General features: G+C 34.9%; 5 protein-coding genes across 5 annotated transcripts in view; 3 read left to right on the top strand and 2 right to left on the bottom strand.

Annotated features, from left to right (window-relative positions):
* LOC132193642 (poly [ADP-ribose] polymerase tankyrase-1-like) overlaps positions 1 to 1,138 on the bottom strand; it is a 161,079-nt gene extending 159,941 nt beyond the window's left edge. Inside the window, exon 1 of the mRNA XM_059614429.1 lies at positions 1,129 to 1,138. The gene's annotated coding sequence lies outside the window, so the exon portion shown is untranslated. The remainder of the gene's footprint in view (positions 1 to 1,128) is intronic.
* Positions 1 to 10,396, bottom strand: part of LOC132193636 (uncharacterized) — a 142,050-nt gene extending 131,654 nt beyond the window's left edge. Inside the window, exon 1 of the mRNA XM_059614419.1 lies at positions 10,260 to 10,396. Within this exon, the coding sequence (XP_059470402.1) occupies positions 10,260 to 10,261 (2 nt within the window). The 5' untranslated portion in view covers positions 10,262 to 10,396. The remainder of the gene's footprint in view (positions 1 to 10,259) is intronic.
* Positions 10,397 to 11,911: 1,515 nt separating this feature from the next.
* Positions 11,912 to 15,092, top strand: LOC132193416 (UDP-glycosyltransferase UGT5-like). The gene is made up of 5 exons (XM_059614066.1): positions 11,912 to 12,093; positions 12,454 to 12,919; positions 13,548 to 14,145; positions 14,505 to 14,724; positions 14,775 to 15,092. The coding sequence occupies exons 2-5, from the start codon at positions 12,458 to 12,460 to the stop codon at positions 15,061 to 15,063; spliced, it is 1,569 nt and encodes a 522-aa protein (XP_059470049.1). The 5' UTR covers positions 11,912 to 12,093; positions 12,454 to 12,457; the 3' UTR covers positions 15,064 to 15,092.
* Positions 15,093 to 16,435: 1,343 nt separating this feature from the next.
* Positions 16,436 to 20,992, top strand: LOC132193668 (UDP-glycosyltransferase UGT5-like). Its single transcript, XM_059614489.1, has 6 exons — positions 16,436 to 16,500; positions 18,044 to 18,513; positions 18,955 to 19,552; positions 20,233 to 20,452; positions 20,504 to 20,777; positions 20,978 to 20,992. The coding sequence occupies exons 2-6, from the start codon at positions 18,052 to 18,054 to the stop codon at positions 20,990 to 20,992; spliced, it is 1,569 nt and encodes a 522-aa protein (XP_059470472.1). The 5' UTR covers positions 16,436 to 16,500; positions 18,044 to 18,051.
* A 1,275-nt stretch (positions 20,993 to 22,267) lies between these two features.
* On the top strand, positions 22,268 to 24,491 carry LOC132193429 (UDP-glucosyltransferase 2-like). The gene is made up of 5 exons (XM_059614089.1): positions 22,268 to 22,373; positions 22,424 to 22,881; positions 23,187 to 23,787; positions 23,844 to 24,063; positions 24,117 to 24,491. The coding sequence occupies exons 2-5, from the start codon at positions 22,435 to 22,437 to the stop codon at positions 24,409 to 24,411; spliced, it is 1,563 nt and encodes a 520-aa protein (XP_059470072.1). The 5' UTR covers positions 22,268 to 22,373; positions 22,424 to 22,434; the 3' UTR covers positions 24,412 to 24,491.
* Positions 24,492 to 24,923: the final 432 nt, after the last annotated feature.

Raw genomic sequence — 24,923 nt, 5'->3', positions numbered from 1 at the left:
TCTTTCTGGAGCAGCTCTTTACGCAATGTAAATAAACACTACGGTGGCAGATGAGAATCTCAAAAGAAAAAAGTACACGCTCGATACCGCTTATCTGTCGCTCGTAATGGAGGAGAAATAATAAATTATGTTCCGCGCGCTCAATTTCACCCTGATTTTTCTCCCCGAACACGCGCGTCATCATCATTATGGACCGACCGTTCGTCGGCGGCGTCGGCAGCCCACCCTATAATATTGAAATGACGGTCTACGCGATGGAAAAATGATGAACAGCCGCTGCATCTGCCGTTCACGCTAATAAGCCTGCCGGAGAAATTTATCATCTTTTGTCTTGAACATGCAAAATCAATACAAAAAATGAGGCTTAATATTAAAGAAGTTGTAAAAGTTGCAATTTCTTAATATTTTGATGCCACAAGATGTTCTAATTTTGTTTGACAAAATAGCTTTAACCATCTCCACAGTAACTTAAATATTTTATTCTTCCAATCAATTTCCCAATCTTTTTTGATTGATTTTTATTTCCCATTCTTTTTAATTTAAAAATAATCTTATTTCTATAAATTACCGTGCAGTGTATTTGTTTATTTATTTATTTATTCTCCATTCGATTTCGATACAGTCATGAATACAACAACAAAACTATACATATACAAAAGTACAAAAAAAAAACTGAAAATACATTTGAAATGAGACATACAATTAATAAGGGGGTGATTGGAGAAATGGCTTTTCGCTTCAAATAACTTGCTAAAGCACAGGACCCTCTCCTTCGAAAGAGAGCGTACTGGCCGCTAAAGCCATAACAGTGCCAATCTTTATTAAATTTTAGTTTATATCACAAATATTTATTAAATTTTAATGTTTTCAAAATATTATTTTTATTTTTAAATAAAATAATTAATTTTTCCATTTTTATTTAAATAATTTTTAAATATTTTAAAATAAGTTTTTAAATATAAAAAATATAGCAAAGAGTTTTTGATCTGGTCTGATTAAATTTCTTTAAACTTTTCTTGCACAATGAAAGGAACATAAATCAGTACACCTGCGCATACCTTATAAAACTGTTTTCATGATTAAAAATTAAATGGATTCTTGTCTTTTCGCTGTTTGTTTATAAAATTATTTGTCTCTGTCATTAATACATATATATTTAAAATATTGAAGCGTTGTGAACTAATAATTCAAGTTGCACTTCATTATTTTCATGAATTATAAATAAATAATTAATGTTTTTAATTTGTACTCTGCAGATCACTTTTTTCATTTTTTGTTGACAGCTACTTATTGTAAGTATCAATTAATTGATTATATGAATCCATCGATATTTTATAAATACGTTCTGTGAATAATGCATGAAAGCCTGAGAGTGTTGAGAGGCAATTCGTGTACTGCTCTCGACCATATAAAATAATTCAATTTGCGCGATTAGCTTTTCTTGACGGCGGGGCGGAATGAGCGATAACGGGCAGCTGCGAACTTGATTGCGGGCGTGGGTCGAGAGAGAGCTTGATTTTCTAAATGGACTTGCCGCGGGTTGCTCGGATGGCGTGACGCACCAGATTAATGCTGGAAAAAGCAGCTTTGGTTTTGCAAGGCGCTCCTCCCTGACTGAGATCGCGTGCAGTTCGCGATCAAAAGTGCCGGCCAAAATTATACACTGACGGTGCCGTAAAATTTTCCAATAACACTTTCGGCCCGTCAGATTTGCAGCCGGCCGTAAATTTCCACCGTCAGCTAATAACGCTGTAAAGCCTTTGAATATAGAGCAGCAACAAAGAGCAAGCGTTTTTTAAGCAGGCGCGGAATCTCGCTAATTCAGCTTTTCCCTCCGCTGGCCAATAAAGTAGCGGAGAAAGAACGATATTGACAAACGGGCGACAGTCTTTTTTTTTGCTCGTTTTATCAAAATAGCTTCGGATGCTCATAAAGGGACAACCAATCAGTTAGGCGCGCATTCCAAATGCTTATTTCGACTCGCGAATGGCGGCGTTTCGCTCTTTTTATACTCCTTTTCATGGTGCAGGGGCTTTATTTTGACTGTCGCGCAGATAAAAAAAAGAGGCGAGTGAATGAGTTTTCCGCCGGAGAGTGAACAAAAACAAATAATGTTCCAAACGAGGGGACTAAAAGTGAATGAAAACAGAAATCGACAGTATTAAATTTGGCTTGTTATCAAGAGCAAAAGACAAGCTGCCCTGGCCATTTATATTTGTATAAATTATGCTGATCAGGATCAAGCTGAGCTTTAAAAAGGGCTCAAAATAGCACGGCGCTTTAGCTGCCTCACCTGGCAGTTTTGTTTGTTGCTAGGTAACAAGCCAAAGCCCACGCTCACAACACTACGAGACTGACGGAATGCGGTCGAAGTGATGGACACTGTCTTGTTTGTAGGAACGCATGTTAAAATATTTTACACGAATGTAAAACAGTCCCGTGTCAAAACTGAGATGGAAGCATAGGCGGCTGTCAAACAACAAGCTTAATCTCAAAATCAACATTGAAATTGTGGATTTCATTATTATTTTTCCGCAAAATCAAATTTTAAATTCATTATTTATCAATTTGTATTATTCTCTACATAACAAGTCAAAATAAAAAAATAAGCAAGTCATAAAAATTACATTTGTAGAGAATCGGCAGCCAATCCTGGTGAACAAGTCACTAAAACTCATAGGTCAAGATTGGAAACCTTGACCTACTCGCCGAACTGGGGCCGTTGCAAAAAGCTAATGGCTGAAACAATTAGTTAACTAGTCAAAAACACTTTACAAGCAGATTTAAACTGCGAAGTCGAACAAGATTTAATTTTAATCCAATTTAATCTTAAATTGAAATTGGATATAATAAAAATTATTTGAAAAGTTTGTTAAGTTCAGTATTTTCAGGCCTTTATAAATTTGATTTCGATCAACCATAGCAAAATGATTTTGATTAGCGTTCTGAGCATATACTTGTTTATTGTTTGAATTTTAAAATCAATTCAAACTTTTCTGCACTTTACCTAAAAAAAAAGGAATAAAAATATATTTTTTATTAACAAAAAACGAATGTAATAATTTGATGTGTAAAAAGTTAAGTTCTAACTCGTACATAGTGCTGTAGAAAGTAAAATTTTGGCTCAAAATAAAAATAGCTGCATTCATTTATTAGAAAATTGTAACAAAGTGAAGTCAAAAAATACAACCATTTAATTTTTAAAATTAATTCGAGTTCTAAATTTTGATCCGAAGAGCAAGAATATAAAATCCACTTAAATTATATGTGGTTTATCTTTCGGACTGTTAAAAAAACAAACACTTTTTAAGCAATAAAGCACCCTACTTAGGCCAGTCAAGCCAACGTCAAAATCCAGCGCGTTAATTTACTCAAAAAGTTTCTTCTCCAAATCCGATTAACTAAAGAGTCGGATCGATTTCAAATCCTGCCGCGGCACTCGGCGTAATCTTCTTGCAGGCAGACCGTTTGCGCCCGCATACATTATTGATAATTTGCCCCAAAGTGCGCGCCACAGGAGGCATATATATATATGCATACTCTCGACCGCCTCCGAAACAGCCCGCAGCGAATAAGTTGGATTACGTCGGAACATTCTTAAGCTCGGCCGAGCACGCCGGCCGGAACTCAGCCGGGAATTGAACATGCACGAAACACCCTGTGCAACCCTTTGTGTGGCCAGCAGAGCGCCCGATGTAAACACTCGCGCTCTGATGCGCCCCATATTTGCCTTAATTAAGACGCCGAGCTGCTTCCGCCCTGTAGTTATTTATCGGAAAACCCTCTCCGTTAAATTCTGCACAACGTCATTTGTCTTTATTACAACTTGGGCGGTGTTCAGCATAAAAGCTCGGCGCACGTCGATCACTCATTTGCATGGCGCGATAAAACTTGCAAATTATTCGACCTCCTTCTGGAAAATAGACCACGTATGAACCGAGCCATAGGAAGTTACGAGTTTTTCGTCCCATTAAATTTCAACGTTAGAAGCATTAAATTAAATCCAGCGGAGATTTGTTTTATGTTCCATTATTTTACGGTACACTAGTCTGAAGTAAAAAAAAAAAACGCTCTCTGCTCAATTTATGCGAATTTATGGACATTTAGTTTCATGTGATTGACCAAGAACTAATTTCAGAGTCAGCAATAAAAACCATTAGGCTTATGAATCAGAAATAATAAGAGCCCCATCATTATGAGATTGAACTGAAAAATCTGTTTGAAACCAATAAATGTATAATTGTGAGGAAATTTCCTAATATACAGAAACTGGAATATTTTCAATTAAAATTAAAATTGAAAATAAAAAAAAATGTATTAATTTACATTTTAAATAAATTGAAAAAAATTGTAGAGTTGAAATGGTAGCTGAAGACCTACAATTTCAAGTCTTGCTTACTTCCAAGAAAATAAATTCGATTGAATCACTAAAACTGACAATATTAATTTTCCCATGAAATAATTTTTTCTACTTCACCATTTCTACAAATTATTTCACGGTCTTCCCTTTCATTTGCCGCCAGCGAATCGAATTACACGGCTGACGATTCCGCGTCAAATTGCCTGCGATGAGTTGCGCGCTCGGTTATGCAATCTGCCCGTCACGCCTGTTCAGCCGGCTGCATACGCGCTCACGAGCCAGGCGAGCAATGGTGTGTGTGAGTGAGCGAGCAAACACCGCCGCCAACACAGTTGTCACGAAGGACACGGCAAATAAAAAGTGCGTCCGTGGCGGGCCTGGTGCGATGAGTCACCTCGGAAAAGAAGCAAATCCCCGCGGGCTTATCGAGGCCAATATGCAATAAAACACACGCCTTGTCTGATCCGAAAAAGCGACGACTTGTTCCAGCAGCTGCTGTTTGTATTTTCCTTCAGTTCACGGTGAGAATGATAATGAGGCAAAAATTGCCACCGTAATTACGGCAGTTAAAAAAGAGTTTGCCGGCGCGGAGGGTCGTTTCTTTCGGTTCGGGCGGGAGAAAAGAGAAGTGCACTTAATTATGCGTCAGAGCTGGGGGCGTCGGAAGGAGATAAGCGCGAGGGAGAGAGAGAGAGAGATGGAAAAGAAGTGCTTCTCGAGCAGAGAGGAGTCGGGGAAAAAGTAAACACGCAACTTTCGCCGCCTTCGAAACGAGTGCGCTTTTAAAATTTAGCACAATTTGGAACTCTAATTCCAAGGATTAGTCTCAAAGGTCTCTCCAGTAATATTTGAATTTAGAAAAATTTCAATGAAAATTTATAAATGTTCAAATCAAGGTTCATCAAAGGTTAAATTTTCCTGCCAAAAAATCACTTGAGCTTGGAGGGAAACGTCTCTATGTCTAGAAGTAGGAATTAACTTTCTTGTTTGGTTGAATTTAGTGGTTTAGCAACAAATAATCCATCTGGATTAAAACTAAAAGCGCCCTTACAAGTGCGAATTTATCAAACGCAATTTGTATTTCAGTCATGGAATTTTTACTTCTTACAAATTCAGAAGAAAAAAAATGCTTGCCATTAAAAAGTTTGATCCTCCCTTTTCCTCCTCTTTCGCGAGACTCCTCTCCAGCCGGGTCCTCCTTTCTATTTGCGCCTGAATTATTAGCGCATTTCTTTTTCTTCCTTTCCGGGGATTAGCTTGGTCGTCGCGGGAGCTACAGCTGTCGAGTACATCCACTCTTCTAATCCCGCACGAACAGCGAGTCTCTGTTTATCTCGCAATTTATGTGCACAGATAACTCAGATGGCCACGCGAAATTGGTCCACTCGCGAGACTAATCTCGATGATAAATTCCGACTGCTTGGCTCCACTGCTTTTCTGCTAAGGTTTTTGCTTTTTAGATGAAACTGGCTCTGTATTAGGGTGGCGCACATCAAAATTCATGGAGCAAATATGTAAATATCAATAACATTGATGGCAAAAACGGAAAACATGTCCAAAAAAATTCGCAAGTATTCATTCGTATTTTACGGCAAGCATTAAAATATTGATTTTCAGTAGGAAGTTTGTGCTATTTTGCCATGTACATATATTATATAATAATACTTTTAAAAATATAACAAAAATTTATGCATTTGTTAAATAATATATTAAATTAATTTAATCTTTTCTTTTGTTATTTTTGTGGAAAGAAATAATAAATACGAATTTTTTTAATTTCTTTGAATAAATTGCATTGTGTTTTTTTTAATCATTGATTGATATTAAATTATATTTTTCAATTTGATTAATTTAATCAATAAAACAAATAAATAATGCCGTGTTCCATAGTGTTAATGATTAAAACTACCTTCAAAATGATGACTGTTGCACCAACTTTCTTTTTCCAACAATTATGTTACGTGTAGGAATTATAATTGGAACTATTTAATTAAAATTAGCTCATTACAGGATGGATAACAGCAGTATCAAGAGTAATTAAATCGATTTGACTGCCTTTAGTAAATAAATTGATAAGTTTTTTGTGTAAATTGTTATTGAACCATTATTAAAGGGACTTAAAAAGTGAACACAATTCACTTTCCTTGAAGAATTGCAGTAAATTAGTCTAAAGATCAGAAAGTAATCTGCTCAAGGCAATAAATTCACGTCCTATCTTTTTGAAAAATCGAACCTTTCTAGCGCCTTTCTCAATTTAATATTCGCAATCAATATTTGATTCCAATTCCGGCTTCTGGCCCTCGGTGTTAATAATGCAGAGTCGCCGGACGTTCCTCTCTGCGAGCTGCGTATGCGGACGACAGGCGTGTTCTCAACCCTTTTCAACGACCGTTTGACGTGCGCATCCCTAAACTACTTTCCCTTCCCAGCAAGCTTCTAATTTCGCGCAGTTTTGGCGCCACGAGGAGTCGTTAGCTTCGACCGCAGCCAATTGTAGCCAATTAATGATAAAATGGCACTCTGACCAGCTCTGACACAGCCAGAGAACCTTCGGGCGCTTGTTTGTGCCAAAGTTTGCAGAAGGGTTAATATGGAAAGCTGCACTCCTCAGTACTTTCAGAATCACCAAATTTAATTTAACATGCGGACATGATTAGTATTCCTTAAGCTCAAGACCAATTTTTAATAATTAAAAGTAAATGATTTTTTATTTTAATTAATTCGATTTTCCTTCCAACATAAGAATCAATTCAATATTTTTGAGACTTGACTTATAAAACTATTTTCTTCATCATTTTGAGCTTTTTAATTCATTAATAAAGTATGTGGTTTTTAGTTGTACAAATTTTAATTAAATATTTTTAGAACAAAATAAATTGGATTTTATTTATAAATGAATATTCTTCTTTGAAACTCTGTGCCGTGTAAATTTTAGAACAAAACAAAATTTGAATTAGCTTTTATCGGAGATACCACTTGCCAACTAATACTTAAAACGAACACTCACGACTAAGGAAATTTGAATTTTCGTCTTTCCCTTTCTTCTTTCTCAAATGGCATTCCCTGGAGTGAAACGGAACTCGTAAATCATCAAAGAGATGTTGATGTGCCGAGAGTGGAAATAAATTAAATGCATGATGGCGGTGATTTAGGCAAAGATATTACCAGGATATGCAAATATTTACGAGCCAAATGAATCTCATCTCTTGAGAGAATTCATTCTCCGGCCGACAAGATAAAATAATAAATTCTCGCGACGAGAACAAATCACCAGAGAGAAATAAATAATACTGTAAATTTTAATTACGCATAGTGCGCGAGAAAGGTCTGCAGTAACTTTTGTCGGCGGTGAACAGCAATAATTGCTCTCATTTATAACAGAACAATAGGGGTATTTTCCGTCTTTGTCGCCGGCGCACGTGTTTACATGAAAGGGAACATTCAGAGACACGCACACAAAGTGGCGGTTTCGTTTACGTGTCGCTAATTTCGCGACGCCAATTTCACCACCGACGTGGGCAATTTTGTAATTTTTGCGTTGTCTTGGTGATAAAATATAAAAAGAAGGGAAAAATAATAGCCCGTCGTAAACTCTTGGGAGAAGTTTTACTTTCGGTGTGAGAGAGAGGAATGCTTAATTTATACAAGCAGCTCGTTTTTTTTTGTCCCCGCGCCGGAAAATGGGGCCATTATCAAAACAAAACACATCATCATTCGCACGCAGCTCACAAAAAAGAGAGGAAAGTCATTTGCAGGGACGCTACGTGCGGCAAATTTTACGAGATGTGCGCTAAAAATGCGAGAGAAAGAGGATCATCGTCGTAAACTCTCTGTCAACTGCACACAATGGAGGAATTCGCCGCATTTTGGGTGGCTTGCAGCAAACTAAAACAAGTCCTCACGCTAAAAAAATATTTAAAAAAAAAACGCGGAAAAGGTCGGGAAGTTTTTAATTGCGATGGGACTTTCCGAGTTTGTTTTGTCTGAGTAAAAAAAGAAGGGTTCGTCGGAGTTTGTCAATTACTAAAGAGTGTCTCATTTGAGGTTGTATTTATTTGCTCAACCTTCCTCTTGATGTTTTTAACGCAAATAAACAAAGCTTTGATTAACTCGATTCTAAGAATTTGTTTGATAAAACAAATATATCAGACGAAGAAGGAAATTTTAAATTATTCCCCAAATGATTCAGATGTTTTTTTTTAAATATTTGCTTGCTTTAAATCAGTTATTCAGGCTTTACAGCAAAATGTTTGAAGCCTTACAACATTTAATATTAAATTCTTTACTAAATTACAAATCGTCGGCTACGCGGCCAAATGGCCGATCTGGTAATTACCCCTGTGGGGAAAATGGCTAGTGGCCACTTTCCCCGTTGGGGAAAATGGCAGATGAGCATTTCCGGACAAATTTTTTTTATTGTTCCAATGCATTCAGTGTAAAAATCTGCATCAGAAATAACCATAAAAGTATCAACTTTCTCGGTAGATGTCTCACTATCGCGAGTTCATGGAGCAAAAGTAAGGCAGTGCCACGCCCCCTTACAGGCAAGCAGGCAGCATTCCCGCTTGCTGAATAATGCCAAAATTGTTTTAAATGCAATAAATGTTAAAAATAATGAAAATATCGAAAATGTAAAAAATAAAAAAATAAAATTGTAATAAATTTAATAAAATACCTAACATTAAGTAAGAAGTAAAATATCAGAATAAGCTGTAGTTTCGTCAATATTATATTCCAAAGTGACAGGCTTTTTCATGCATTTTGCGTGATAATGCCAATAATTCTTTAAAATAGATATAATTTTAAAATTAAATAAATAGTAAAATATAGATTTTTTTATTAAAATATTTGACATGCAACCAGAAGCTTTATGTTGTATCCGAGCTAGATTTTACTTTACTAATTATTGCAATTTATAGTAAATATCAGTAAAACTATTCATGAGATTATAACTAGAAGTGACGCCGGGTCATGTGAAATAAAATAAATGCTTTTAATGCCAAAATTGTTTACTATTGTGCAAATAAAAGAATAAAATTTAAATTAATTTAAATCAAATAAAATAATAAAAATTTTATAAAAAAAGGTGAATTAAAATAAAATTATATTATAAAATATTATTTTTAAGTTAAATTGAACAAAGAAAAGCAAGAAATAATCGCATAAGTGGTTTAATTTCGATTATATTGCACGTTTTACTCTTTCAGTGTGGAGTTACTTCCCTTTAAATTTCTTACAACAGTTGTATATTAAGGTTTAAAAGAAAATTAAGTCTACCAAATTATCTGCAATAACATGCTGAACTTTGGTTCAAATTTTGAAATCTGAACATTGAAAATTGGAGCAGATAATCAGTTTTTTGCTTCTCCTGTAAAATTTAAAAAAAGGCTCATCTGCCATTTTCCCCAACGGGGAAAGTGGCCACTAGCCATTTTCCCCACAGGGGTAATTACCAGATCGGCCATTTGGCCGCGTAGCCGACGAAATCAAATTTTCATAAAACACGTTTACTTAAAAACATATGACATTCATCACGTTCAATATCATTCCTGAACGGTTTTCAACAAATTTCATTCTGGCTACATTAAAAAAATTTGTTTGCATAAATGCATTCATTTATAATTTTTTATTATTTTTTATTTACAGAAATTGAAATGAAATCCGAGGCAGGTGTACCATGCAATCAAGATTTTAGTACTGAAAATATACATTCGCAAATTTTATTTTGTGAAGAATCATCATTTTTTATCAATTTATTTATCTATGTTCATCTAATTTGCAGAAATTTTAGTTAAACTAGAACGATTGTCAATGCAGGCATAATTTTGTAATAAAAACATCACTTTTTAAACTCATTTGAGTCCAATTTAAATACAAATTAAAATTTGCTTGTACTCACATGACGACTTTCTACTCCATTTCCGGATAATCCATTGGTATTGCGGTTCGCAACCTCGGCAAATGTTCGGATCGGGAAATTGCACTCCCGGAAAGATGCAGCGCCTGGGTGAGTATGCAACGCGCACGACCGCTCCACCAGCGAATTCGCGTCAAACTGAAGCGGCCGCTGGGTGGTGGTGGTTGCCGAGGCAGCGTGCACACCCCGCTGCGGGCACGCGCACTCGCCACCCTCGTGTTAACCACCGACAATGCTCGACCTCTATTAATAAAGAGCAAAGAGGCTTGCGCAATTTACTTTTTATCCTCACTCGCCGAAGCCCTTACAAAATGAACTTACTTTTGCAACCACAAATATTGATGAACTCGAAAGCTTTTTGAGCAAAAGTCTTCATTTCTGGAAAAATGCTCATCTAATTAATGTTACCAGACTTGATTATTTCGATTTATTTCTCTAGAGAAATAATTGACTGTATTATAAAGTCATAATTTAGTTGGTTCTTTAGGTTCTATTTGTCGATGTAGTTAATTTTCATCACGAGAATTTTGTAGTCACTTGTTATCTAATAAATTTTTATTTCTTGGTTTTTCGCTCTTTTTCTGGAAAATCAAGATTTATTTAATTTTAATTAAAATCATACAGAAGATACAATTCCATTTAACATTTGTACATTTCTGAAAATCACTAGTCATATGATAGGATTAAATAAAATTAAATGTTACTTTTAGTGGCAGCAAAATAATATAAAATTTTTACTCTAAAATATATTCACCTCCGAGTTTTAAAAAGAGCAATTTGTATATTAAATTTCTTAAATAATTAAGGCCGTTTCAACAAGATATTGTAGGTTTGTATGTTATTATCAAATTTAGCGGGTATGAGGGATTGAAATATATTAATAATTTAGCCAAATTTCAAAGAAATTAAATATTTTATACAGCTTTTTCATCACACACAAAACAACTGCTTAAAACTTTGTTATTAGTTTAAAATAGCCTTGCTGAGGTTAATTTAATATATTGAGCAACAACTTTGTAATTAGTTGCTTAGTAATTTATTAAAAATTTAGATTATTAATGAATTTGTTCAATTATTAATTCTTATTATCGATTAATTTAATAATGTGTCATTCAATCAATGCTTAGCAAATCAAAAACAGGAATATAAGAGCCCAGGTCAACGATTTTACTCATAGTAAGTAATAGAATTATGGTTGCGGTCAATAAATTTATAAATTTTAAAGTAATAATATTTTATGAGCTGCTATTTTTGGTCACGGCCCAGTAATATTATGGTATTAAAAATAAAGGGTTATAAAGAAATTTAAAATTCAGTTTAATATATTAATTATCTTAAATCTGTAAAAAAAAAATAAATAAAAATATCTTTTGTCGATGAAATAATTTTATGTAGAAAAATTTTAAAAAAAAATAGTATAATTTAAAAGAATATTTTGTTCTTGCTGCACACAACCCACACAATTTAGCATAAGACGAAATGGAAAGGTGCTTCCAACAAAGGCGGTGTCGCCCTCTGTGTTGGTGCTCACGAACCGTTTCAGGACACCCAAAAGCACCGCTCGTTTACCGCGAGCCACCGCGTGCGCCTTTGATTATGATGTTGGGATCGCGTGTGGCTTTTGGTTATACTAAAATTGACCTTGACGCGCCGCGGTGCTATGATGTAAGTTTTTCACTCATTATCAGTCGCTCTTCTCACCGGGCCGGAGCATAATCTTATCAAAATTTTCAAAACGTGGGTGCAAATCATAGAAACTGATGAGTTTTCTGAAAACGTTGAACTAATTTCATGGTTTGGAGCATTTTGGATAAGGGTAAGGCTGAAATGATTTTCTTTTAATTATCGTGAACATTTTATATAAATTATTTTTTTTAAACTTCATTCATAGCAATTGTACATTCAAATGTTCAAAAATTTATTTATTTTGTAACGAAAATAAAGAATCTATCATTTAATATACTATTTTGAGAATTGAAATTTCCGGAAATTTCTAATTAAAGTTGAAATTTTGAATTTCCAAAACATTTGGTTTCATCAATTTTAATTATCTCTTTTCTGAATAATATAAAATTTTCATTATAAATTAGGAAGATTTATTGAAAATTTTCGCAATCTCAGTCTTTTGTTTTAGTTTTCAGTTTCAAAGCAATTTAAGTGGATTTTTTTTTAACAGCACAATGACCGGCAAAAGTTTTTTGCTCTTTTTGCTGCCGGCTGCGGTTCTGCTGGGCGGCCAGGGCGACGCCGCTCGCATCCTCGGCTTTTTCCCAGTGCCCGGCAAGAGCCACATGATCGTCTTCTCCGCCCTGACGAGGGCACTGGCCGAGCGGGGTCACGAGCTGGTCGTGGTCAGCACCTTTCCTCTCAAAGACCCGCCGCCCAACTACACAGACGTCAACCTCTGGGACACTTTGAAACACATTTACGAGGAAATGACCAACGAGAATCTGTATGAGTTTGCAAACATGCCCAACATTGTTGTTCCATTTTTCTACTGGATGGAAGGCGTGAATGTCATTGATTTGGTTTTGCACGACCCGAACGTCACTGAAGTGATTAACGATAAGAAGGGGTTCGATTTGATCCTCGCCGAAGATTTCATGTCGGACGCCACATTTGGACTCTCACACCATTTCAAGGTATGCTTAGTACATTATTATATTATATCGATTTTTATGAAGGCATGCGTGGTCAAAAAAATCAATATAAAATGAATTTATGTGGGGAAACTTGATATATAACATTGGTGGTAGACGAATAAATTCAATATAGAGACGAAACGTCAAAAATAATGTTTTAACAATTTTTATTTTTAATAAATTAAAAGAAAACATGATAGTTTTATTTAATCGTACTTTTGAATTAAACAAATACAATTATCATTTTCTTTTAATTAACAAGATTAACAAAAAGTAAAAATTCAAAATTTATTTATTTAGTTAAAGATGGAAGTTACATTATAATAAACTAGGCATGGGAAATAACAAAGACAATTAAACGCTTTTTCAGCCTCTTTTCTTTGTAAAATGAAGTAGAAACTAGAATGTCTGTTAAAGTCCTTTTATAATTTAAAATTTAGATTTTAAATTACCAATCCTTCCCTATTGACAAAACATTCTAAACTATGTTGTGATGTTACACCTCTTTTGCTTTAAATCAGCTAATTCAGAGAAAAAAGTTCACTGGAAACTAGATATTTTATTTATTAACTACTAAAATTTTCATTCTTTGCTAATTATTTTTTCAAATTTGTTTTATTTACAATAGGCCCCTCTAGTTTTGATCTCTTCAATGGGCGGTTTCCACATGTCCAACTATGCAGTGGGCAACGAGGCGCCGGCATCCTACGTTCCAAACGCAATGCTGACCTACGGCTCGAAAATGACCTTCTGCGAGCGCCTAGTCAACACGTTATTCCAGTGGTACTGGGACATCGGAAGCGAATTCTACTACTTCCCGATGGCCGAAAGATTGAAAAACGAAATCTTCCCCGGCGCTCCGTCGATCCACAAACTGCGCAGAAGCGCCAGTTTGGTTCTGCTCAACAACCACTTTTCCCTCAACTACCCGCGACCTTTGGTGCCCAACCTGATCGAGGTCGGCGGAATGCACGTCAAACCCCCGAGCAAACCTCTGCCGAAGGATATCCAGGAATGGCTGGACGGCGCCAAAGACGGAGCGATTTATTTCTCCATGGGGTCCAATTTGAAGGGGACTTTGTTCCCCGAGGAGCAGAGAAAGGCCTTAGTGCAAGCGTTTGCTGATCTGCCGCAGAGGATTTTGTGGAAATGGGAAACCGATTCAATCCCCGACCAGCCGAAAAACGTCAAAGTCGCAACGTGGATGCCGCAACAAGAAATATTGGGTAGATTAAATCATTTTATTTGATAAAGCTGCAAAATGGGTTTATTTTTTATAATTGGTTGGAAAATTTATTCTTTTATTATAAGAAATAATTAAAACTTTTGGATTTAAGTTCATCATCTCCTTCAAATATCAGTGCCGGTAATAAATTTAATTTTTTCTTTTTTCATTAAAAATTAATTTCATATTATTAATTTTATTAAATCATACTTTTTAAATTTTATTAGCTTCTTTTTCTAGAACAGTTTCAAACCAATTTTAGCCATTTAAGTCACCTAATTTGTAAAAAAAGAGACAGTTTAAATTGTTTTTGCATTATTAGGGAAATTGTGGAATTTAATCGTTTATTTTATTTTGCAGCACATCCAAATGTAAAACTGTTCATAACGCACGGCGGTCTTCTCGGTGCTCAAGAGGCAATGTACCACGGCATCCCTCTGATCGGAATTCCAGTTTTCGGCGATCAGCATTTGAATGTAAAAAGAGCTGAACAAAGCGGATACGGACTGAAACTCGATTTGAATGACATCAATAAAAGAAACGTTTTGTTTGCGATCCACCAAGCACTGCACGATAATAAGTAATTAAATTTATTATTAAAATCAACAAAATTTTACTTATTTTGATTAGGATTTCCGTCGAGGCCAAACGGAGATCAAAAGTTTTCCACGACCAGCCGGAAACTCCTCTGGAACGGGCGATTTTCTGGGTCGAGTACGTCCTGCGGCACAAAGGAGCGCCGCACCTAAGATCGGCATCTCTTGACCTGCACTGGACGCAGGTTGCGTTGCTCGACGTTTACGCCGTTATCATTCTATTCATTTTCATCTCACTTTTCATTCCTTACTTTTTAGTCAAAAAGATTTGCTGCAAAAGCAAAGCTAACAATTCTGTCCAAAGTAAGAAGAAAAAGCAATAAAATTAACAGTATTGTGTCTTTTTAATTAATATTTGTCTTTTCATAAACTTAAAAAAAAGTGAGTGAGAAAATAATTAGTTTTGACCACAGCACCAGATATTAAACTACAGCGTTTCTATGAAAATTTTACAATAATATTATGTCAATCCAGTGGCAATTTAAATTAGGAAAGCAATTAAAAATTAAACCAAAAAGAAATGGAGGTGCAATTAAAACCGCGTTGATTAAAATTGACGTTCCTTCCTGCGGTGTGTTTCATCAGAAATCGAATTTCACTTTTTACTACAGAAAAAGCTCATACATGATGGGGCTGACGGTAGCTGGCCGCATTGCTTTTCTTATAATATGCTTTTCTATATAATATAGCGGTGTTGTGGACAGACCTTGTGCGGTATGCCAAGAAAATAAATGCTAACGCAAAAAAAGCGGTGTAATAAAATATAAAATTATTTGCATAAATGTTAACACACTGATTTGAAAAAAAAAATGAGAGGTTTAGCGAAAGGTCAAATTATTTAAAATTTTACGCCTCTTTAGTTTAATATTTATTTGAAAAAAAAAAAATTAAAAATTGTCAAGTGGCAAAAAAATCCATTTGCTCAGATAATATGTATAAAATTAGAACTGTTTAAAAATGCGTAATACCCCACTTTTGACACCAATTATAGTAATTATCAATCTGGCGCTAATTTTCTAAAAATAAATTATTAATGATTATAATCCTGTTGGTATATAAAAAACTGTCGTAAAAATAAACGCGTGGCGGCCCATCTGATTTATAACTTTATTGCCTCAATGGTTGACTACAGAGATATGGAAACCTTTCCTGGACGCATTTAAATTAAATTTGTGTTAGCACAGGAGAGCGTAAATTACTTCCCAAGTGGCTCCTCTTGCATCACTTATCCCCAGAAATAGGTGGTAAAAGTGAAGCGTCATTATTTGCCTAACAAGCTTAGTTATTCAGGTGATGCAGGAAAGAAATTGAAGACACTTGATTATTTATTTACGTTAGAGAGATCAATTTGCGTATGAATATTTAAAAATTACTTTTACTGACAAAAATTGTGACAATATAAAGATAATTTTCTAGTTACGCAAAGGAAAAGGTCATGCGTATATTATTTAATTTCCAAATAATTTTCAAAATAATCATAGCTAAACAATCTGAATGTGCCAACTTCCACCATTTAGGCGTTTTATTAGGTAATAATATATAATCACAGCGCTCTGTCAGTTTGACTCAAAATCAAATAATTAATCATCTGACCCTAAAGCGTGCGTTTTGTCTCCTCCCGAGAATGCATTATTGACGCTTTCACTCTTGGCCGGGGCAAATCATTTTGCCATTCTTCGCGACGGCATTAATAGATTCACATGTCCGCTGCTCGAGCAAATCAAGGAGCTGCACTAAATCCATCCGACGCATAAACAAAGGTAAGAATTCATCTTTTGTGTCATTCCCGATCTGTCTCACGATCTTAATTAGACCATTAAATGATATTTTTCATCCTTTTGATCTCAATGTGATGAACTTTAAGTTCACTACAAATAATATATTTAATAAATTATAAATTTAGTAGAAGCGATCAACAGGAAAAGAGACCTGATTAATTTTGAAATCCAGGGAAATAAATTAGTAACTTATTTATTAATTATATAAATTTTATATAATTTTATTTAAAGAAATATCTAAAAATTTTGTGTTTAGTAAAATTAAACTTATTGCGCAAGAAATTTTACTTCCAACTTTTTTTAACAAAATACAATTTAATCAGTAATTGTGACTCTATTTAGACTGGAAAGGGACAAAATAAATCCGGGTTTCTATGAAAATAATTATGTCTAAATTGATCATACTTTTGAGACTCGAATATTAATTTTGTCACTTAAAATAACATAGTGGAGAGTAGAAACCACTTCAAACTAAAGAGCACTAATTAAGAAATGAACGTATGGAGTTCAAATTAGGTGTCCCTTCAAGTTTGACACTTTGTAATTATTGTTTTTCATATAAGAGTTTGCAAAATTTCAAACATACAAAACAGATTAATCTTAATTTTATCAAAAAATTTTCTTCTTTAGATTTTTATTTTTTTTTATTTTAGCATTTTAATTAATCATTGCGACATTAATAAGTAGTAAAATTAAACCTGAGGTAGTTTTTACACAAGTCAAAAACTTTCAAAATTGTGTTTGCAAAAAATAATCAGCGCCAACAGACACTTCTTTCACTCTTTAATGTGTTGTAATAAATTAGACACTTGGAATCAATCATAGAATAAAAGGTGTCCAGTTAATTATTCGAAAATATTTTGCCACACGCCCTATAATTAATCACAAAAATAATAGCCCTTACAGAAAATTAATCCACATATATATTCGGAGTGCTGCTTGCGTCAGACTCAATAATAAATTAGGCAAATCACTCTTGTATCTTGCAGTTTTTTTTTCTGATAAAGCCACACAAAAAAGTCTTTTTTAATATGTTGATCATTTTTTGTAAAACCATTTCTCGTAAACAAAATTTTCTTTGGATTATTTTCATGCAGATTTGTCAATTTTCAGCAATTATGAGCTATGGATGTTGAAATTAATAAAAGCAATTAAAAAATTTCAAGATACCGTACCTTTCATCAAAAATTTATATTGCATATCGACTAGACAGTAAAAACACGTAATTTTCATTAGGAATTTTAACCTAGTTCCTCTGTTGGCATCCAATTAAAATTGTCTCGCCACATTATCAGAATATCATAAATAAATAATTACTCCTGGTTGATTGCCTCTTCCTCTATTCTCAAAATTTCTCTTTCATTTCATAATGACTTCCGAATTTTCCCGTCTAAATTACACTGAAGTAGGAATATCATAGAAATAATTGAATTAAATTATAATGTTGGTCTCAATTCTGTATATTTCAAAAACATTTGCTTACAATTTCTAAATTTTATATTTAATTTTTTTACTTTTTGTATAGCAGTAAAAATGAGTGGTCAAACATGTTGGCCTCTCATCCTCCTAGTTGTGATTCTGCTGCCGGGTCAAGACAATGCCGCTCGCATCCTCGGATTTTTCCCCGTGCCCAGCCGCAGCCACATGATCGTGTTCTCCGCCCTGACGAGGGCACTGGCCGAGCGGGGTCACGAACTGGTCGTGGTCAACAATTACCCATTGAAAGATCCGCCTGCAAACTACACGGACGTCGACCTGTGGGACACCCTGAAGGGAATTTACGACGACACGGTGAACGAGCACACGTACGCCCTGTCGAATCTGCCCACGATCACCCTCCCCATGCTCTACTGGATTGAAGGGGTGCATTTCATGGACTTGGTGTTGCACGACCCCAAAGTGAACCAAGTGATAAACGACACGAGAGGTTTTGATTTGGTCATTGTTGAGGATTTCCTCACAGACTCCTCATTTGCTCTTGCGCATCATTTCCAGGTAAATATTGATTTTTTTTGTTATAATTATATTCCAAACAACAACTTATTTTGAGGCTGCAATTTTTGAAGAGAGAATTATTCAATTAAATTAAAAATGAATGAATTACAAAATTAAAATTAGGATTGGATATTTGATTTTTAATGTAAATTTTTTTTTAATTGCCAATTTTTGTGATATTTTCCCTTTTTTTATTTATGCTTAACTCTTTCACTAAATTTGATAATTAAAATATTATTTGCCAAACCCTATAAAATTTAAAACACCAAAAGATCTAAAACGTTTTTAAGCATTTTAGCTAATTTTAGATACTTCATAACTTCATAGAATAAATTTTTTCATCAAAGTGAATTTGATATAATTCATATAATTTTTATTTTCTAAATTGACGATGTTTTTTTTTTATTTAATTAATTATTTCTTGCTTTAATTTGCATTCAGGCTCCGCTCGTCTTGATATCCTCGATGGGTGGTTTCCACTGGACGAATTACGCGGTTGGCAACGCGGCGCCGACGTCGTACGTGCCCAACACCATGCTTTCGTACGGCTCGAAAATGACCTTTTTCGAGCGCTTTGTCAACACGATGTACCAATGGTACTGGGACGTCGGCAGCACATTCTACTTGATGCGGTACCAAGAAAAAATCAAACGCGAAATCTTCCCTGACGCTCCGTCCATCTACGAACTGCGCCGAAGCGCCAGTTTGGTGCTGCTGAACAACCACTTTTCCTTCAACTACCCGCGCCCTTTGGTGCCCAACCTGGTCGAGGTCGGCGGAATGCACCTCAAGCCCCTCAACAGGCCGCTGCCGATCGACATCAAGGAGTGGTTGGACGGCGCCAAGCACGGTGTCATTTACTTCTCCATGGGCTCCAATTTGAGGGGCACGTGGTTCCCCGAGAGACAGAGAAAGGCCTTCATCGAGGCGTTCGCCGAGTTGCCGCAGAGGGTTTTATGGAAATGGGAAAGTGACTCCATTCCCGACCAGTCCAAAAACGTCAAGGTCTACCCGTGGATGCCTCAGCAAGAAATTCTGGGTAGATATTTTGTTAACTTTACTTTGAAAATAAAAAAAAATCAGAAAACAGAAAAATTTCTGCAAATTAAAAAAAAAATATTAGAAAAACATACACAATTAAATCCGGAATGAGAAATGAAACAAAAATTACCTATTTTCTGGAAAAAAGACGAAAATTTTCTCAGAATCCTAAATAATTTTGTGAAAAACGCATTATCTTGCCACCAAAAGTCTTCCATTTTTTCTACTCGTATCTTGAATTTAAAAATATTTTCCAAATTTTAATATTTCCAAAGAAATAATTGGCTGGTGCTAATTGAATATTCGCTTGATTTGAAAATTAAATACAAAATTTGGCCTAAAATCACGCATTTTAACTAATCTAATTTGGAGAAATAAAAAATTCTTGATACAGAATGAATAAAGTTTCCCGACATTTAGGATAAATTTGCTTTCTGTTTGCTAGCTTCTTCAGACCTTTTTTATAATTAAACTTTTATTTTAATTCAAGAACACTAGATTTCCATAATATAAAAAATAAAAAACTGAGACAGAATAAGCGCTTCTGATTGTGTTGAAAAATTATAAATTTTATTTATGAAAACGAATTTTTTTATATAGTTAACTTCGTGTATCTCTTCTCAAGTACAAACTTTTGCAGTAATTTAAATATATTTTCTTAAATAATTATACTTTCAGCTCATCCAAACGTGAAAGTTTTCATCACGCATGGCGGTCTGCTCGGAGCTCAAGAGGCGATGTACAACGCTGTGCCTCTAATTAGCATCCCTGTTGCCTGCGACCAGTATTTGAACGCGAAAAGGGCAGAGCTGGGCGGCTACGGACTTCAACTTCATTTGAGGAATATCACGAAAGAGAGCGTCAAGTGGGCTATTAAAACTGCCCTGTTTGATAAAAAGTACTAAATTAATATATTAAAAATAATAATGATAAAAATTTTCGTGTTCAGAATCAGGGCGGAGGCGAAGAGGAGGTCGGAAATTTTCCACGATCAGCCAGAAACTCCACTTGAGCGAGCCGTTTTCTGGGTTGAGTACGTCCTGCGGCACAAAGGGGCGCCCCACCTGCGTTCGGCATCCCTCGGCCTGCACTGGATGCAGGAGGCGTTGCTCGACGTTTACGCCGTCATGGCTTTCATGTCACTCGTTTTCATGTACATTTCATACTTGTTAGTCAAAAGGGCGTTCATCAAAACCAAAGCGAAATTAATCGACTTTGTACAAGTAAGCAAGAAAAAATTGCAATAAAAAAAATGTTTTCATGGTTGTTCTTTGTTTAACAATTTGGTTTGATTTATTTAAAAATTGATGAGATACAATTATGCAGCAAATAGATCAAATTTTTTTTACTAATTGCTACTCAAATTATAATAAAAAATTTCAGTATATCCTATTAATTTTAAAACTGCTTCATGCTTTAATAGGTAGTCCACGATTGAAAAGTCGCGCGAACGAACAAAGTTAATAACATGTGTGGCCCATAAAGCGTCCACGATCAGTTCGCTGGGCGAAATTTCTCAGTTCGCGCGACTCGCGCGAAGTTCGCTGGAGTTGAATCGAGCTCTACTCTGGCGAACTTCGCCAGACCCGCGTCGAGCGAAAAATCTTGCGCATGCGTGCTTTTCATAAAAATTAAAATAATAAAAAAGCTCAATGAAGTTTTTTTTTGTAATTTACTTATTTAGATTTTTTGCCAGATCTCAATTCCGTTTTTTTTTTTATTTTACAGGAAAATTTTAATTTTAAAGCTAAATTAATTAATTTATTTATCTCATTTCAATATATTTTGATTACATTTTTGGTACCTTATAACTTCATTTTCATAGAAATTAACTTAATTGTTTTAAAGACAAGAAAGTTTTGTTTTAAATATATTGATACATTGATATATTTAATTAGATTGATCAATTGAGATTATAAAATTAATTTAATTCTACATTACCCTAAACTATTTTTAAGAAATTGAAACGAAAGCTAATTAATCTAAAATGTCTATCGTCGCTGTTTTAAATTTGCAATTTTTATTAATATCAATTCTATTGTATTGAGAAAATCGTTTTAAAAATTTGATGAATAATTATTTTTCTAATTTCTAAGTGGACTCATTGTGGTGGATGGAAGTTTTAGCAAAATTCTTTGTGGTGGTGGTGCCTTAATAATTCAATATTTTCCTCCCAACAATTGATTAATTTTCAATATTTTAGATGTTTTGTAACCATTGAAAAAAATTTAATATTAAAATTATTGACATTTTATAGATTTTATAGTACTCTTGTAAATTACTATAAAAAAACGCATGAAAATTAAATATTTTATTTTTATTTATTTACATTTTTTTTGCTGAATTTTCAATTAAATTTTTTGGTCAATTCTCAAATATATAGTATTTTTTAACTTAACAAGATAAATTAAAATTTTTTAAATTTAAATCAATTTATTTATTAGGTACTTGTGACGTATTAGTGACGTAACTTCGCGCGAATATTGTATTTCAATCGTGGACGCTTCAAGCGAACGAAAAAAAAGTTCGCGCGAAGTTCCCTGTTCGCTCAGCGAAGTTCGTTCGCGCGAACTTCAATCGTGGACTACCTATAACAGATAAAAAGTGATGCTTTCTCAAAGATAACACATTAGGCCATTAATTATTTAGTGATTCACAATCAGTGGTCCATAGTGAGATAAGATGATGAGCTTTGGTCTTGCAAAAAGATAAGGTCGATATAGTTAGTCTCTCTGAAGTATCAAAATGTGAAGGCACAAGTCCAAGTAAAACTGACAAGCACTTTTGATCTCATTTAATAATCATAGGTGCAGAGAAAGGTAAAAGTGAATTGATTTTCTAAATTTTCAAACTCAATTTCTTTTATTAGGATCTGCAGAAATGATCATGAAAGGTCTCTTTATATTGGCAACTTTGCTAACCATTAGTGATGGCGCGCGAATCCTGGCGTTCCTCCCTTTGCCAGGCAAAAGCCACTCGATCGTCTTCACTTCGCTGACACAAGCGTTGGCCGCAAAAGGCCACCAACTGGTCGTCGTGAGCGCTTTTCCGCTGGCAAAGCCTCCCGCGAATTACACCGACATAAATTTGTGGGAAAGCATGAAACCGTTCCTGGAGGCAGAATTTGACGCCAGCATTTACGAGTACGCGGACGAGAAAGTCATTACGATTCCCTTTCGGTACTTGCGAGACTTCCAGATCTACGGCGAAATCGCCCTGCGCGATCCGCAAGTGGCTAATCTGCTCAAGGACACGGAAGGGTTTGACCTGGTCATCGCCGAGGATTTCATGACAGACGCCACTTTTGGTTTTGCTTACCATTTCAAAGTAAGAAAATTAAAAAATGTTAAAAAAAAAATTTTTAAAAAAATCAAAAACAAAAAATTTTAATTCTGAAAAATTTTAGTCATTCTCCATCAAACTTCTTATCTCATCTTTCATTAATAATTTATATTAATTTAAAAAGAGTTAAAAAATTAATTAATTCAATTAATTTAACCATAAACCAAACGGATAATGAAAAATAAAATGAATAAACATTTCCGGTTTTCATTCAACTTTTTTCACAGAAATGTATATTGAAGAGTTGAGCCTGGTTTTATGTTTTTTAAATTAATTTAATATTAACTTAGGCTCCCCTGGTGCTTATTTCTTCAATGGGAGGTTTCTACTGGACCAACCACGCAGTGGGCAACCCTGTGCCAACCTCCTATGTCACCAACAGCGTTCTTCCCTTCACCTCAAAAATGACCTTTTGGGAGCGACTGGTCAACACTGCGTTCAGCCTGTACTGGGACTTGGGAAGCGAAATTTTATATTTCCCCAAGCAAGAAAAATTAAAGGACGAAATTTTCGGTCCCGGAGTGCCGTCGGTGAAGGAGCTCCGAAAAAGTGCCAGTCTCGTCCTAGTCAATAATCACTATTCTTTCAATTACCCGCGACCTCTTGTCCCTGCTTTCGTCGAAGTTGGAGGGATGCACGTGAAACCAGCGACGAAACCTCTGCCGAAAGATATCAAAGAATGGCTGGACGGTGCAAAGGACGGCGCCATTTACTTCACAATGGGATCAATTATGAACTGCAGTTTGTTCCCGGAAACGCAGCGAAAGGCTTTGGTCGAGGCGTTTGCTGAATTGCCGCAAAGGGTTTTGTGGAAGTGGGAAACTGAATCAATTCCAGGCCAGCCCAAAAATGTCAAAGTTGCATCTTGGATGCCACAGCAAGAAATTTTAGGTAAAAGAAAAAATTTAAAAAAATTGCAATTTTGATATCAATCAATAATTTTCCAGCTCACCATAATGTTAAACTGTTCATAACTCACGGTGGATTACTCGGCGCTCAGGAGGCGATGTATCACGGAGTTCCAATTATAGGAATTCCAGTATTTGGCGACCAAAAATTAAATGTCAACAGGGCCGTGAATAGTGGATACGGATTACGGCTGGATTTGTTTAACATTACAAAAGATTCCGCTTTGCGTGCCATAAAGAAAGCGTTGACTGATAAAAGGTTTCTCAGTCAAATATTTATTACATTTATATAAATTTTAAATTTCTTTATAGAATTTCAGAAGAAGCGAAACGCAGGTCGAAAGTTTTCCACGACCAGCCAAAAGGTCCGTTAGAAAGGGCGGTTTTCTGGATTGAATACGTCATAAGACACAACGGAGCGCATCACCTTCGCTCTGCTGCGCTTGATTTGAGCTGCATGCAGCTTGCATTGTTAGATGTTTATGCATTTATTTTGGTAATTTTTGCCATCACACTGGCAATCCCTGTTTTAATTTGTAAGAAACTGTGCTGCAAAAGCAAGAGAAATAGTATCAAGGACAAAAGTAAAGCGAAAAAGAAATTATAAAAATTGTTATTGACATTATCAAAGTTTATAACAGTTAAAAATAAAATATTTAATGAGCTTATTATAAAACAAATCTAACAATGAACGATGTTGTATTATTTATTTAATTATTTGCTAACTTATTAATTTCTTATTTATTCTTTTCTGTTAATATTCAGGAATATTCGATAAATTTAGCTCTCCTGGCATACGGCTTTTTCATTTTTTGCCAAACCTTTTTTGGATCAGAATTTTGTGAGGATAATGAAAATGAGAGTTAAATTGAGATCCGAAGCTTAGTCAACAATCGGTGACCACTGAATTTGAAATTGTTTTAATTTACTGACATTTAAAGATGCTTTTTCGTCGGAGCGAAATGAGGAAAAAAATTATTTATCTTGAACATTGAATGTGTGTAAAATTTCCCGATCGCTAAAAATCTCAAGTTTGTTTTATATTTGAAGTTAAATATAGTTCGCAATGCAAATTTGTTCCATTTTGGAAGCATAAAATTGTTAAAAATTAAAAAAAAA

Source organism: Neocloeon triangulifer, unplaced genomic scaffold (assembly GCF_031216515.1).
Source record: "Neocloeon triangulifer isolate White Clay Creek 2 clone unplaced genomic scaffold, ASM3121651v1 ptg000004l, whole genome shotgun sequence".
Taxonomy (NCBI): Eukaryota; Metazoa; Arthropoda; class Insecta; order Ephemeroptera; family Baetidae; genus Neocloeon; species Neocloeon triangulifer.
This window is presented reverse-complemented; position numbering and strand designations above follow the sequence as displayed.

Coding starts and splice junctions, on each gene's coding strand:
- LOC132193416 (XM_059614066.1), top strand. CDS start 12,458: ATGACCGGCAAAAGTTTTTTGCTCTTTTTGCTGCCGGCTGCGGTTCTG. Junction 14,146..14,504: donor GCCGCAACAAGAAATATTGG/GTAGATTAAATC, acceptor TTTATTTTGCAG/CACATCCAAATGTAAAACTG. Junction 14,725..14,774: donor CAAGCACTGCACGATAATAA/GTAATTAAATTT, acceptor TATTTTGATTAG/GATTTCCGTCGAGGCCAAAC.
- LOC132193668 (XM_059614489.1), top strand. CDS start 18,052: ATGAGTGGTCAAACATGTTGGCCTCTCATCCTCCTAGTTGTGATTCTG. Junction 18,514..18,954: donor CTCTTGCGCATCATTTCCAG/GTAAATATTGAT, acceptor ATTTGCATTCAG/GCTCCGCTCGTCTTGATATC. Junction 20,453..20,503: donor ACTGCCCTGTTTGATAAAAA/GTACTAAATTAA, acceptor TTTCGTGTTCAG/AATCAGGGCGGAGGCGAAGA.
- LOC132193429 (XM_059614089.1), top strand. CDS start 22,435: ATGATCATGAAAGGTCTCTTTATATTGGCAACTTTGCTAACCATTAGT. Junction 23,788..23,843: donor GCCACAGCAAGAAATTTTAG/GTAAAAGAAAAA, acceptor ATAATTTTCCAG/CTCACCATAATGTTAAACTG. Junction 24,064..24,116: donor AAAGCGTTGACTGATAAAAG/GTTTCTCAGTCA, acceptor ATTTCTTTATAG/AATTTCAGAAGAAGCGAAAC.